Here is a 15,086-nt window from a genome sequence, read left to right on the forward strand (position 1 = left end):
AGGGAGGTGAAATAAGTGGCTGCTATTGGCAGGTGGCTGCTATAGACAGGGTCTGTAACATGGCTCTTCTTTTGGAGGGAATCTTTTCATGGCTGTATGTCACAAATGGCCACTATTAACAAAGAAGGTTTGACTGTTTTACTTTCCTAAGATTACTGATTGGTCCACTCCAACAGAGAGCTTGGAATGCTACTCACCTCCTTGTAGAGTGAGTAGAGGAATGCAATGGTCTGAATAGTCTTTCCTAGACCCATCTCATCAGCCAGGATGGTGGAGATGTCATGAGCCCAAGAGTATCGCAGCCAGTTCAGACCCTCCAGCTGGTAGTCATGCAGCTTGCCTCCACACGCATCAATGTACTGGGGCTGCACCTCAAGCTTCTTACGCAGCTGCACACATACAATTACAGGGTGAGAGTATGTGTAAATATAAATAAAGACTATACAAAATAAAATATAAAGACATATAAAATAAATATAATGAATATAAGACTATGTAAAATAAATGTAAAGACATACACTGTTGATGAAAACTGCTGATACCACATCAGCAGCTAATGACTACCTTATTTCTTGAAATGTCTTCAAAATATGTTCACTGATGTCAAGGCATTCCAAAACAATGCATGCCTGAGTCTCATTCCAAAACTGATGATCAGCAAACTCATGTGATCTGAGAAATGATGATAAAGTCACTAATTAATATGTTTTTGAAAAGATATCTCAGAGTTGACATTGGAAAATCAGTCTCTGCATCCTCACAGAAGATGTTTAGATACTAGCTCTGTACAGGTGAAAAAAACAAAACAAAAACATAATTGCATTTCCTGACTAAATGAATAGTACGTGCCAAATATATAAAGAGATAGCAGAGATGAATAGCCAAACTCACATCTGTAGTGGGTTCCAATTTCTGCACAATCCTGATCTCCTTTTCTCGTGATTTCTTGGATTTCCCTTTGCTCTTCTTCTTCTTCACAGGTTCTCCAAACATCAATGCCCTGCAGAAAAACAAAAACAAAAAGTTGTAGCTAATTAGTAATCTGAGACTAGTTTCAGTAAAAGTATAAGATTGATTCAGTCAGACAGTAGCCAAAATCACGATGTCTATTTCTCTTTGTTGTTGTTAGTGTTGTTGTTGTTGTTGCTGTTGAGTGAAGATATGAAAATGGAAAATGCCATCTAGGGCAACAATAGCAACAAGGTCAATACATTTCACTGCCACATTCTACATTGTAAGCAACATTTCTCCTACATACCAACATTTGAATGCTTTCAGAACCACTTTGTGGCAAGCTTCACAGCTACACTCCATGGCGACATTCACATTTTACATTTTAAATAGCTGCTTTGCATGCAGGCCTTATGTGTCTCTCTTGTTTGGTCGTTGTTGAATAAATTGTTTCTACTTTGCATACATGGCACGGTCTTTGAGTCTTGAGCGCAACATTCAAATGAATAATAATCCCTCTCACAATGAGAAGTTTTTACATTCAACTTATACTCCTAGGGTACTTCTGTCTTTTTATAACTGGGGAATATTTGTTATGTATTTCATTCTTTTCAAATTTTATGTATTTCTTTGATTTTTCTAACCATTTTTTTGGCTGTGTGTGAGGGTGCATGTGCGCACTTGTGTGTGTTTGTGAGGGAGAGAGTGTGTGTGTGGTATTTTTTTTACATTTTGTGAGAAAGTTATGATTCTTCCTAAAAAGTATTTACATAATTTGGAAAAGTTTCTGATTTTGTCCATAGGTCCATACACACTCATATGTAGAAATTGCAAAATTTTTGGTGAAAGTTTTATTCCACTGCAAACATTCTCAAGCATTAGACATATAGGAAGAAAGTGAGAACTTTACTACTAAGAATGGAAAGGCTAACTGCACAAACTTATAAAAGACACTGAATGTTGATCATCGATGATGCTCTTAAGCACATTACAACTATACAACGAGATCACTTTATGCTCAGTAATGATGAGATTACTTGCATGGCAGCAAGAATGGAACAACTAAGTTAATGCATAGCTTACTTGAGGTCATAGAAGAACTGGATCTGTTTGGGTCCTTCAGGAATCTTACGAACAAACTCCTCCTCTTCCCACGTGGAGCCGTCATAGTTGACAAGCTTCCACTTGATCAGGAAGGATGTCTGGTTGTATCGATCAGTCTGCCAGGAAGAGGAAATAAAGTATGTCAGTGTTGATAAGTTATGGGTTTAACTCATGACAGCTTGATTACCACACTGACACAACACAGGTTAACATAGCCGGTGATAAACAGCTGTTTATAAACAGCTGTGGAAGATTTACAAATAATGTGTATGCGGCTCATGAAGCCTTATTACATTATCCTTGACATAAATCTAAATAGTAATCAGATTATCAAGAACATGTATGGAATGCATCAACCACTTCTTCAATACTTCACTTCAAAAGACCCATTCAACCCTCAAACACACACACAAGTACACACACACCGACACACACACACACCATCATGAATACTTTGTCAACATAAACATATCCACAAAATATACGCACCAACATTCTGAGCATTACATCAGAAATATATACCAACATATCGTCGGCATTATGCCAAAAGGGCTAAAGAACTTCCCTTGTTATACCAAAGGGCACTAATAGTGTACAAAGTCTATAGCGTTAAGGGCCTTTTGGCATAACAGTGGAAGTGGTTTAAGGCCCTTTTGGCATAAAGCCAACGATATACTTTTACACACACAAAAAAAAAACACACACAAAATGAGCAACCATATGTACCCCGACATTCACAAAACTGCATTCATACACTGTACAAGAATGTGTAGTAAAAGACTATAAAGGTGAAGAAGCCTGTAGTGAGTTCTGAATTGTACAAACCTTGCTGTTGATGATCCTATGTATCTGCATCCATTCTGGCTGTACTCCATACTGCACAAACTTCTCCACGGTTGCTAGGATATCAGCATCCACCTGGTCCTCCTCCTCCTCCTCCTCCGTGTCATCACCCTTCTTCTCAGAGTCTGTCTCAGACTTATCTTCTTTCTCTTCCTTCTCTCCATCCACAGCTTCTTTGGGTTCTTCAGTCTCCTCCCCTTCCTTTGCCTCCTGAGAAGAAAAAGAAAGAAATGCACTTACATTACTACGATACAAAGTATAATATGGGCCAGATAGAAGGTTTAACTCCATTCATATTCTACGAAAACAGCACAGCAGTGGTCAATGCGGCATCATATGACACAAATATTTATAAACATACACGAACTTAAATGTAATTCCTTCCCAACATGCTGAGTTTAAATAACTCTCCCTCGATCAGTTTCAATAACAAATACAAAGATAATGCAGAACAGAAGATGCATTCATCTTATAAGTGAATGTTCATACTCAATGTTTGTGTACTACACTAATCTGTGGGTTGTTATACTGGAGATATATTTCAGAAACTGCAGTGCCTTATCATTCACATGTTCATTCAATATGCAAATGACAGATATGTGGAGCACAGGTCAATGTCTTAAAATTTCTTATCAGCTAGCGTTGGCTCTTCTGTTCTTTTATTTTCTTTGTCCATTTTGTAACTTTACACTGATGACCAAATCTAAGTAAAACAACAACAAAAGGATAACAGCTGGTGAGATGACATGTCACATTCACAGATGATATAAGTTATAACTATGCAGCCTTCCTAATGAGCAGTGATTATGACATCACTAAAAGATGCATGTGGCATCTTGAGACACATGGCAAGAGGACCAAGAACCAGACTAGACTGACATGACATACTGTTTCTTTCTCATCCTCAGGTTTCTTGTGCTCCTTCTCGCCATCGTGGTCCTGATGGTGTTTGGCTTCCTTCCTCTTCGCCCTGGCGATGCTCTCCTCATCATCAAACGTTGGAGGGTCTTCCATGTCATTCTTACGAATGAAGTTTCTATGCAAGATGCTGTGGAATACTTCCATCTGGAAGGGACAAAAATTAGAGCATTTGCTTCACAACGTGAATTCAATATCATGCATAGATTGTATTCGTGTCATTTTGCTGATGTACAGTCATTCGCACATTCCCTAGATTTCACTACATTATGACTGCATGTACAGTAGTCATTCTCATGTTACTTAGGTACAAAAAACAAATAACGCAAAAAGTATGACTATGTGCGATGAAAGTTTTGTCACACGTCAAATCTGCAAAATATTGAAAGGAACCTAGCAGCCTCTTACCTGTAGCTCAGTGACCCACTCACAATGCCAGTAGGACATGCCATGGAACTTGCAGAAAAACTCTCGGATGGGTTTAGGTTTCAGCTCCCTGAGTTGCTTCAAGCGAGGATCCTCTTCCTTCTTCTCCTCTCCTTCCTGTGGTTCTTCCTCCGGTTCCTCAGGAGGCATCTCTGGGGTGTTCCATCTCCAGGTCAGGATCTTCTGGACTCTACCCAGCGGAGGTTCACACTAATGTGTTCAAAGGAAGGCAGTAGAGTGGACTCCCGTTATAACAAAGTCCTCGGGACTGGCAGTTTTCTCTCATCATATCAAAATTTCGTTATAACCAAACGAGGAACAAAAAGCGGGTACTGCTGTGGCCTGAATTTTTTCTTTCGTTGTAACCGGAATTTCGTTACACATGTGTTCGTTATAACCGCACTGCCCTGTAAATCAATGAGCTGTACTGCATTTTTGTGTTTGATGATAATGACATGTCGTTAAACTGATCTGAAACAATATCTTCAGCGGTAAAAATTTTCCTAACATGCAAGGAAGTCACCAGACAAATCTACTACTAATACCACTGACATACAAAGTGATAAGTACAACAGACAGCTGGACACCATACTGGCTACTCTACAAAGAATACAGCACAATGATTCAAGAACCATCTAGGTATTTATGTAACACTTCCCGTCAGAAATTTGGCCAGATACATAGATACACATTTGTACATATCACATGAAAGCAATGCAAAGCTGCTGTGTCTGTTATGTTTCTACATCATACACTTGTCTAAGTTATCTAATTGCTGAATTAAAGCAGGGCTCCACACTAACTTTTTTTTGGTGGCCCAATGGGGCCACAAAAATCATCAACTTTAAATTTTTGGTGGCCTGAGAGAAAAATTTGGTGGCCCGAAAAAAAAACATTAACAAACATTAAGAGTCCTGGGTTTTTTTTTTTTTTATGAGTCACACACTCACAGCATGCATTTATGCATTTCCGGCACAAAAAGTTACGAATTTATTGACATAGGCCCCTACTTTTCAAAAAATTTTGGTGGCCCAAGGCGGGCCACCAAATTTGAACTTTTTTGAAATTTGGTGGCCCGACTTTCATTTTTGGTGGCCCTGGACCACTGGGCCACCGTTAGTGTCGAGCCCTGATTACAGAATCAGTAAGACTTACAGCGCAGCGTGGGCACACCCAGTCATCATCAGGAATCTTGCGGAGTGGTGGGTTGAGGCAAAAGATGTGATAGGAGGACGGACATTGCTCACAGCACAGCAGCTCCCCACCATCATGACATACACGACAAAACTCCATGTGTTCATCTGGCTCCTGTTCAGGGGGACCTTCTCCTTCCTAATTAACAAAATTTGATATAGACTTACATCATTCATTAGGTCATCCATAGTCATCTACTATTCTATGAATTTGATAGAAAGTGTTAAACTTAACAAAAATATAAAGTGTCTGACTTATACATCACTAACAAAGAAACAAATATCACGTATTATGTCAATGCCACAGCACATGTTCAGCACATGTTCAGAACACCAACATCAATAATCAAACCCATCATCCTCACCGTCGCCTTCATAATACCAGAGACTCCAACCCAAAGTACCTTCTGATCTGGAGATTCTCCCGCCTGAAACCGCGAGCAAACGGGAGACTCAAAGTTGATGTGTGCGAAGCGCGAAATTCCCATGGTTCTAGATGCTCTCTGGTGCTATCTAAGGCTTATTTTTTCAACATACTATAGAAATATGCAAGAAATCCTTTCCAACGGGAGACAAAGAGCAAGGGCGGGAGAAATTAAATCTCAAACGGGAGAACGGGAGATTTTGCAAAAATGGGTTTTCGGCGGGAGATCTCCCGTCGAAAACGGGAGGGTTGGAGTCTGTGTAATACTCTGTCTAAACTGTAGTGCTTTCCTATACGAAACAGGTTTACAATGAGCACTCTGATTCCTTCAAGACCCCTATGATACACTGCACACTTAAGCCACTAAATTTGCCCTGGATGTCCTCACACATGTGTTGCACTACTGGTAACCTCAACTTAAACCTCATGGAGTATGATATACACGATAATTCAATCTCTCCCAGGCAAGGCAGTCTTTACTCACACAATGTGGGCAGCTCCATTTACCCTCAGGAGCGGTCTCTAGCTCAGGGTCCAGGCACACCAAGTGGTAGGCCTTGGGGCAGGTATCACAGAGAATGATCTCCCCTCCCTGCTGACATACCTCACAGTAATCCTGGTGGTCAGTCTAGTCAAAGAGAAGAAACAGGGGAAGCTTGGTCAATTTTACACATCACAGCGTCCATGGTAAACAGTAAAGGCTTGCATAATATCCATACCAATGTTACTATCTGCCTGAATTGTCTCTATTCCGCAATTTAGTCAAGTAACCAAACATTTTCCAACTCTTTCACACATAAGAAAAGAAGAAGCCTCAGAGCAAATAAGGAATGAGATTACTATTCCAAGTAAAGTGCATGTGCGACATGCAAGAACTTGACTTCCTATATATAGTTTTCCTCATTCAATATGGGTATTCACATCGCTGAAAACTATACTTTAATCTAACTGCATCCCAAGCTTGGCCTTGCACTGAATATGAGATATGATTGTAAATGCATGAACTCTCCCATCACAATGCTACCAGCTGACTCTTTACAGAATATGTGTAACGTTTTGATTCCAAGTGACACCCCACCTCATAGCCATCCTCTTCATCCGACGTGGTAGGCTTCTTCTTCTTCTTCTTCTTGGCTGGTGCCTTGGGACGGGGAGGTTTAGGAGCTCTGCTGCGGGGCGGAGGGCGTGAGGCTGAGCTTTCAGATTTGGCACTAGAACTCTTCATACTGTTGTCCTCATCATCATCTATGGAATGGTCACTATCACTGAGGCTGTCACTATCCTGTTTGTCAGTCAAAGAAGAGAAAATATGTAATAGTCATACCCAATTCAATACCTACTCAGTAATATACTAGTAGTGTATCAGAATTGCTTCTATGACTGTTACAGCACTCATGAACATCACAAGACCAATAGAGTGTCAGTGGCAGGTTGCACATTATACCTTCTACAGTGTATTTCTCACAGAGTATACTTGGGTGACCCGCACCTCATCATGTTAATGTTTGTGCATATTTGAATTACATTTCGTCACTGAAATTCTATGAAACCCCACTCACATACAGGAAAAATGCTGAAGATTCCAATGGAATCACAAGTTCACTGATCGATATCGAAATTTGCAGCTATCGTCGCCAAACACAAACGATGCGGAATAGTTGTGCGCTATTAGGAAGGGGCCCGCAACTCGTCACCCACGCTCCCATAGACAAAGCACATAAAGACATATGCGGGTGACCGTCATGCTCCCATAGACATACATGTAAAAGATGCGTGCGGGTGACCGTAATGATACTTCATAACACGTATTCCTCATATAAATTTCAGATTTTTGCGAAAACAGTTCGGTTTTCACCACAATTTACTTGGTTGTGGTAGCTCTGTCAAGTTTCAAGCATACTGAACACAGTCCTGGGCATAAATTTTTGTTTAGCGCGCTTGTAACAATTTTAAGCGGGATGACGGTATTCGGACCCCTGACGAGGTGCGGGCACCTCACTATACATCTTGATTGTACATGATTCTGTCAAATGTTTTCTATTAAGCCATGACAGCATACAGCCATATCAAGAGGAGAGAGGTAGGACATTGTGAAAATCCCATATCTACATTGTTTGAAGGAACAGCTGGCAGTGAATGTCCTGCTACTTTGCCATGAATCCTAGAAATCCCTTTCTCTATAATCATCATCTATAATACTTTACATATACAAGGCATTCTCCTCAACATCTTATAAAGTTCCTCTCACCAGTTTTCAGTCCAAAGAGAGGGTGAAAACATTTGTTCCCAATGCAATAAGAGATGTATAGAAACAATGCTAATGAAGTACTGTATTAATGCCAAATATTTTAAGAGGTTTTTAATTTTTGTGCATTTTGCAGGTCGAGTGATGTTCGCAAATTAAAAAATACATGAAAATACCAAATCTCATCCTGACATGAATGTGAAGTGTATGCACACATTTCTCCATTCATTACTGTACTTCAAAATTGTGACTTCAACCACTCACAAAATTGTCAGGAAGTCCAGATTCGCGAAGTAGACTTGCTAAATATACGGCATACATAACATTAGAATGATTACAGCAAATTTCATCATAGTGTCATCTTTACCACTTACATTCTCCAAAGTACTCACCGAGGGCGCTTTCCTTTTCTTGTTCAAACCACCAACTTTTATTTTCAGCGGAGCTACTGTTTTCCTCTTTTTGCTCTTTTCCTTTGCTTTGCCCTTTCCTGTACATTGTAAAATATGAAATACAGCATGTCAGTAATGCAATGTGCAGGAATTTCTTCTGCAGGTCAAAACACTGTTTCACAAAGTGGTGGCCTGCTTCAACAACAAAACAAAAAAGAAATAGAAAAGCACTCAGAGAGTGCAGACCTCAACCAAGCAGCTCATTTCCACCCACATATGCATGCTGAAAATTGCCCCATTTCCCAATCTAGAAGCCTTTTGTTTATTTGCATACATTTTGTACACAGACAAACAAATGCCACCAAAAACATAACCTCCTTGGCAGAGGTACACATAACTTTGCAAAGATGTAAAATGATGTATAATTATACATATTATTATACAAAAAGAAATTGAGTCCAAAGGTATTCAAAATTATGCTGTCACTGCTATAAAGTATAGCAACATGCTGGAAAACCATCCCCTTCGCTAAATGATTTTGTCTTATACAACAGTCAATGTAAAAAACTGAGTTTGGTAAATCTAGTCACTCACAGATCTTTACTATAATGAAGCAGTAACGTGCCCTTATAGTGAAGCATCTACAACTGTGTACATTCTGAATCTTCACTTCTGAAATGTTTGATAAAGGAAATAGCGCACAGCCGTCTTCACTTAAAATAAAGTCATCCGGCATAAACATGTACAACAAAACATAACAGATTGCTAGTTTTGATTAATTTATGAGAACGGTTGATCTATATACCACTCTAGTGCATGATCATTTGCCTAAATGCAAGACACTGAGAATAAAGGCAACTACACAACATGTTATGTCATGATTTATGCTTGCTACTACCGGTATGGAAATATTTCAATGTTCATTTCACTCCCTTCACATTTGTTTCCAAGAAAAGTTCTACAGTAACAATCATTTCATTATAAAGCATCAATTTCTTGAGGTTATGAATGAAATCTCATGCATTGATAAGGTAGGCACCTCAATGGTATCATTGCCAAAACAAGCTTTACTGCAGCCATACTATTTTTATCCACTGATGAATTTAATAAATTTCATATCATATTGTGTTAGATATGAAACATTTGCAGATGAGTTTCACGGCTGCTTTCATACCAGACTCAGAACTGCTCTTTCAAAGTGTACTGAAGCATACTGTTTACTGTGATGTATTATTTACAAGAAAAATCTCCCATTTCACTGAAATTCAAAAAACAATTCACAGAGAACTGACCGGCTTTGCTGCTCTTCTTCTCCTTGGTGGGTTCTTCTTCTTTCTCTTCCTGATGAATTTTGACTTCCACCTCAAGAGACTCTCTCTTAGGCTCCTCTTTCTCCTCGTCTGACTTCAAACTCTCAGTCAGAGGTTTGAAGTCCGGGATGGTCGGTCTCTTTGCCTGACCCTTCTTGGGATTATTCGCTGCAAACTCCTTCCAGAGGAGAGCCAGGAGACTGACCAGCTTGTTGGAGGGCAGCTTGGGAGCTCTCTCGATGACCAGTGGGCGGATGTGCTGTGAGAAGAGTTTGTAGTTGATGAGCTCGTCGTAGTCAGAGTCTGTGTACTCCATCTCAAACTCCTCAATGCCAAGTTCACGCATGAGGTCGATGGATGTCTTCGTCTGTGGCTTCGGTGGTGGTATCAGTGTAAGGGGCAATGGCTCCAAGGGCTGCTATGGACACACACACACCCAAAAAAAAATTATAAGTCAAGGTTTCTATGATGCTGTGCATCGAGTAGCCAAGCCACCAGATCACAATAACAAAATATCATGAATTGCTCTTCTTTGGAAAATGTGGTTGATGCGACACATTTTTTAGCATGAAACACTTTAGGGGGAAGGGGCAGCAAAGACGGAAATGACACACATCTGCATATGAACCAGCTTGTTTAAAGAAAAAGAAATGGATATTTGCGATGAGCGTTTATAGTTCCACTGTCAAAATCATTCATTTACAACATACACTGTACATGTTGTATACCATATCATGCGTCATGCGCATAGTGCTGCAAACTCAAAGAGCACCAGATAGAATAACACAATACTGGGAGGATACACAGTAACATGCACTATTCCTCACACTGCAAATAATGAAATGAGGCTTGACAAGCTGTATGACCATTGAGTGACTGGCTAATTTGTGTTATCAATATGATTGAAAGAACATGAACCAAGGAAGCAGACAACTGAACGTGATGTACAGATCCTATTTCATTCCAAGCCATTCACACAAAGAGAATTGTCTTGACTCTATGCTCTACCTGTACTTGTATGTTTGATTAATTGTACAGTATCCTATTGATGACACTGCTAAAGATATTTTGCGACAGCATGTACAGCTGTACATCCCCAATATTTTGCTACAGCATGTACATCCCCAATATGCTTGGTTCAATAAAAGATTTAAATGTATTTTGTCAATCCCAACCCCACTGAATCAATGAAAGAAGAATATGTTAAGTCTGCAAGTGTCGTTTCTTTCAAGACGAAAGAAAAAAAAAAGATCATATCTAGACAGTATAAGACAGATCACCTTGAATTCCTTCTTTTTCTTGGTCTTCCCTTTGATGTCGCCATCTGAGTCATCGCTCCCATGATGATCACTTCCCTAAAGTATGTCAAAATATCACACAAGTCAGCATCACAAATTACAGTAAGTGCACAAATCTAGCATGAACTTAAATGTTGGCAAACACATGCAAAGGAAAAATATATGAAATCAGAAAGAAATCAATGCCATGCCATATGAAAGTTTAATGCTTTAAAACTGCGTAACTCTAGAATGGTTAGTTACAATGTACCTCTCCAAGTGTATGTAATATACCACCATGACTGCACCATCATACTACATGTACAATTGTACTTGACCCTAGAGTGTTGAAATGTTTTCAATGATTTGAAGTATACAATTGATTGTATGCTGTGTGCTGATGTATTTATCATGATACCATCAATCCCCTCATGTAATCACCTTATCTCTAAAATCTGTCTGAACAAACCAAAAAAAAAACATAAAAAGGCTAGAATTCAACATTCAGAGCATACAAAAATGTTCCAAATTTGAGGGAAAAATTTACACAAAAAAAAAAACTTAATTCTACAAACATGTTTTGGCATTTAACAAATTTGAATCACCCTGGCACCAATTAACCAGTTTAATTCACTAGTCACTCATCCCTGTAACAAGTATTACAATCTACAGCACACCCCTACATTCCATCATGTTCCATGTAATCATCTCTGGTTATTACGTCAAACCTAAATGTACGTCACTACATGACACACAGTGGTATAATTCCAAGTACCGCAGTTGTGACACAAAACAATATATATATTGTTGTTGTTTTTTTATTCATTTACAGTCTACATTTTGCCAAACCCTGGGTTAAATTGGCACATTATAGATACTTGTTTGAATACAACTACAAATTATAGAGTCTTTAAAAACAAGTGGCTTGATTCCACGAGGAGGATCAAAATCATTCCTTGAACTACATATGTTTCTTCAGAGAGTACTCTGAAGTTGGTCTCTATTGAAGCACACTCTATTCTAGCAGAATTACGTACTTTACATCTTTGGGCAATTCCGCGGTTAGTAACGTTACATTTAAAGAAATTTAGATATTTATTTTTACTACTAAATCACCATTTATTCATTTCAAGTCAAAATCATGTTAAAACCTGTTCATCCTCCACAGGTCTATGATATAGAAAAGAATGAGTACAATCCAATAAATATTAGAATTGCTATGGCAACTAAAAGGGCTGGTTAGTAACGTTACGAAAAAAGGACATGACAAAAAAATCAATGTCTTGTAACAAAAAGTGTGCAAAATTTCAAGTTATTTCAAACAAAGTGTTGCATTAATTTCAATTATTGCATCATGACAAACGTTCACGCAAATATTTTTAGCAGTTCTACCAATAATTTATCAGCTAGACCCCCAAATGCATGGTTAGTAACGTTACGGTTAGTAACGTTACATTTGTCCGGAGTAATTCCGCAGGTCATTTCACCCTTTTGTAATTGACAAAATGTCACATGACTTCTGGAGTATTTAAATGTATTCATCTTTTACCTTTTAGCAAAAATTTGAGGAAAAAATTTCAAAGCAACCCACTGTAATTTGCATTTAAGTGAATTTCAGCATCCCCAGTCCCACATGTACATTTTAAATGATGGTTTTGGATCTCGCAAAATCAATAAATACGAAAAATAAAATCTACTGAATTTGAAAGACCTTAGTGATTGGTGAACATCCATGGCATTAGTTGATACCTAAATTAAAGAGTAAGATAAAGAGGCACATTTCTTTTATCCATGTCATGTCCACCTAACTGCGGAATTGCCCCTTTACAAATGCACAGCACTTTACTGATATTTTTCAAATCACATCAAATTAAATTTTCAACAGATTTGCAAGCGTAAAGTAACTCACAAAATGTGTATTTCTGTACCATGGTAATGATGAAATCAAGATTCAATTTTTTCAAAATGCAATGACTCAAAAAATTAGATATGATCTGTCCATGCACACAACAAACCCTGAATTACGCCACAGGTGAAAAGCAATATGCGTGTGCACTGCACTGCCAACACATTTACATTCACGAAATAATAAAAATGTTGGAAAGATTTCATTTAGCAGTTAAATCTATATGAGCAGAAATAGAATAAGAAACATTGTACTGGGTACCTCGCTATCTCTCTTTCTTTTCTTGCCGGACTTTCCATCTTTTCTCTTTTCTTTTTTACTTTTCTTGCTTTTTTTCTTCTTTGGTGGGGAATCTCCATCTGAAAAGAAATGTGGAATATTTCAATGCATGACTCTCATCCATAACACTAAACAGACAGAAGTACACATAGGTTTGACTTACTTCATTACTAGTTCATTGAGACTTCCCCATGCATGTCAACATGGCCTAGCTACAGTGTAGGACCAACACTACAGTATATAGTATAAATTCACGTAGGACTCTCCGCCATGCCCACGCCATGGCTTGGGCAGCCAGCCCGACCCCCGAGGCCGCTGCACAAACAACAGTCCATGCTTCGCCACACAAGCTGTTATTTCACACACATCACATGGGTCGCACAAAGCACGCCAGTGTAGCTCGATACACACACGCACGCATATCCGTACACACAAACTCCATAAGCCCATTCATTCAGCGTGCGAAATGAAGGGATTGATAATTATCTTCATAACTCATCCGTAAGCAACACCTCGCCAAAATCGCTGTATTTACAGGAATGCTAACACAAAAACATTGAAAATTCAACCATCAGACAAAAGGTAAAACATCATAGATTAGCGTGAACAAGGGATTGTTAGGATTTGGCGCCTACAGTTCAAATGTATGTTATTGGAAGATCACCGGTGTCCGGCGTTCGCTAGAGACGATGATCGATCACGTCGTTATTTTAGTTACGATGATCGGCGGACCTTGACCAAGCGTCGGAAATATTGCTTTAATTCTCCTTTCCCAGGTGCATAAATTTTTTAAATCTCTGTCAGACCTCGAAATAATAATGCACAAACTATATCTGACACATTTGTAAATTTTCATGCAATTTAATCACTGTACCGCACTCGTAAATATCGCCAATATCATCGATATTTTCAATAATCATTCACATACCGAAGTCGGCCTGTTCGCCTCCCTCGTTGATGGCCCCACTCTCACCGGTCGTGTCTAAATCATATCCATAATCGTCTGGTTCTTCGTCCCTTTTTGCCATTCCTGGCATTCTCAATTGATCCAGCAATATTCCGTGAACGGAATTCCGTGACCAGTGTCTCCCTTGTGTGTTCCACTTCACAGATTAAAATCCGGGTTATCGCTAGGGGAGGAAGTCAGAAGATGGCGGAGACAAAAACTTACCCCCTCGACAAAAGGGTAGTAAAACGTTAATTGCACATGCGCATAATGACGTCAGTGGCCCTTACTTCCATCCCATAATAATTACTTCTCCATCCCATAATAGTTACATCTTAGTTAATGGCTCAGGGAGAGGTATATAGCCCGTGGGGTGGGGAATCACATGTTTGGGGATGTGTTACTGTGGGTTAGGATACTAAGTATTTTTGGAAACATGAATTTGATAGAGCAATACATACTCAGTGAAGCGTCATGGGTTATTGTTTACGGCACTCGGGGCTTATGCATGATTCTTTGAGATTTTTCACCTGATTTACATAATCGTAGCTCCGTGGGATTATGTTTCTCTTCCTATTGACATTTCTCATAGAAAGAGCGGGCGTTCGGTCATTGCCGATTCAATGTTGCCTGACAGATATGACTATGACTTTTCATCTGGAAATCTCACCGTTTTTCCCTCGTTGATGAACACAAGTATGTTCATTTCACTTTTTTAGAAAATCATTTTACCAAGGGTCTTGTCAAGAGCCATACCAGAGCGTATCGCCACTTCCTCATTGTTTATTTTTCTGATTTTTAGTCAAAACGTCTGGAAGGAAATATAACAAAGTAAGATATTTTTATGCTTCTTATAGCCAGCTGATATGATC

The 15,086-nt window shown here is 39.0% G+C and overlaps 1 protein-coding gene across 1 annotated transcript in view; it reads right to left on the reverse strand.

The window, feature by feature from the left end:
* The window catches only part of LOC139731733 (chromodomain-helicase-DNA-binding protein 4-like), a 55,362-nt gene extending 40,915 nt beyond the window's left edge, over positions 1–14,447 (reverse strand). The window contains exons 1-14 of the mRNA XM_071642646.1: positions 14,197–14,447; positions 13,251–13,348; positions 11,087–11,161; positions 9,789–10,221; positions 8,497–8,594; positions 6,938–7,141; positions 6,344–6,487; positions 5,398–5,574; positions 4,225–4,452; positions 3,787–3,963; positions 2,881–3,108; positions 2,035–2,171; positions 892–1,000; positions 198–389 (exon numbers count right to left, since the gene is read on the reverse strand). Coding sequence (XP_071498747.1) covers positions 198–389; positions 892–1,000; positions 2,035–2,171; positions 2,881–3,108; positions 3,787–3,963; positions 4,225–4,452; positions 5,398–5,574; positions 6,344–6,487; positions 6,938–7,141; positions 8,497–8,594; positions 9,789–10,221; positions 11,087–11,161; positions 13,251–13,348; positions 14,197–14,305 — 2,409 coding nt within the window. The 5' untranslated portion in view covers positions 14,306–14,447. The remainder of the gene's footprint in view (positions 1–197; positions 390–891; positions 1,001–2,034; positions 2,172–2,880; positions 3,109–3,786; positions 3,964–4,224; positions 4,453–5,397; positions 5,575–6,343; positions 6,488–6,937; positions 7,142–8,496; positions 8,595–9,788; positions 10,222–11,086; positions 11,162–13,250; positions 13,349–14,196) is intronic.
* Positions 14,448–15,086: the final 639 nt, after the last annotated feature.

The sequence above is a fragment of the Diadema antillarum genome, unplaced genomic scaffold, assembly GCF_040938485.1.
Source record: "Diadema antillarum isolate AM-2024a unplaced genomic scaffold, OU_Dant_1.0 scf00000002, whole genome shotgun sequence".
Classification (NCBI taxonomy): Eukaryota; Metazoa; Echinodermata; class Echinoidea; order Diadematoida; family Diadematidae; genus Diadema; species Diadema antillarum.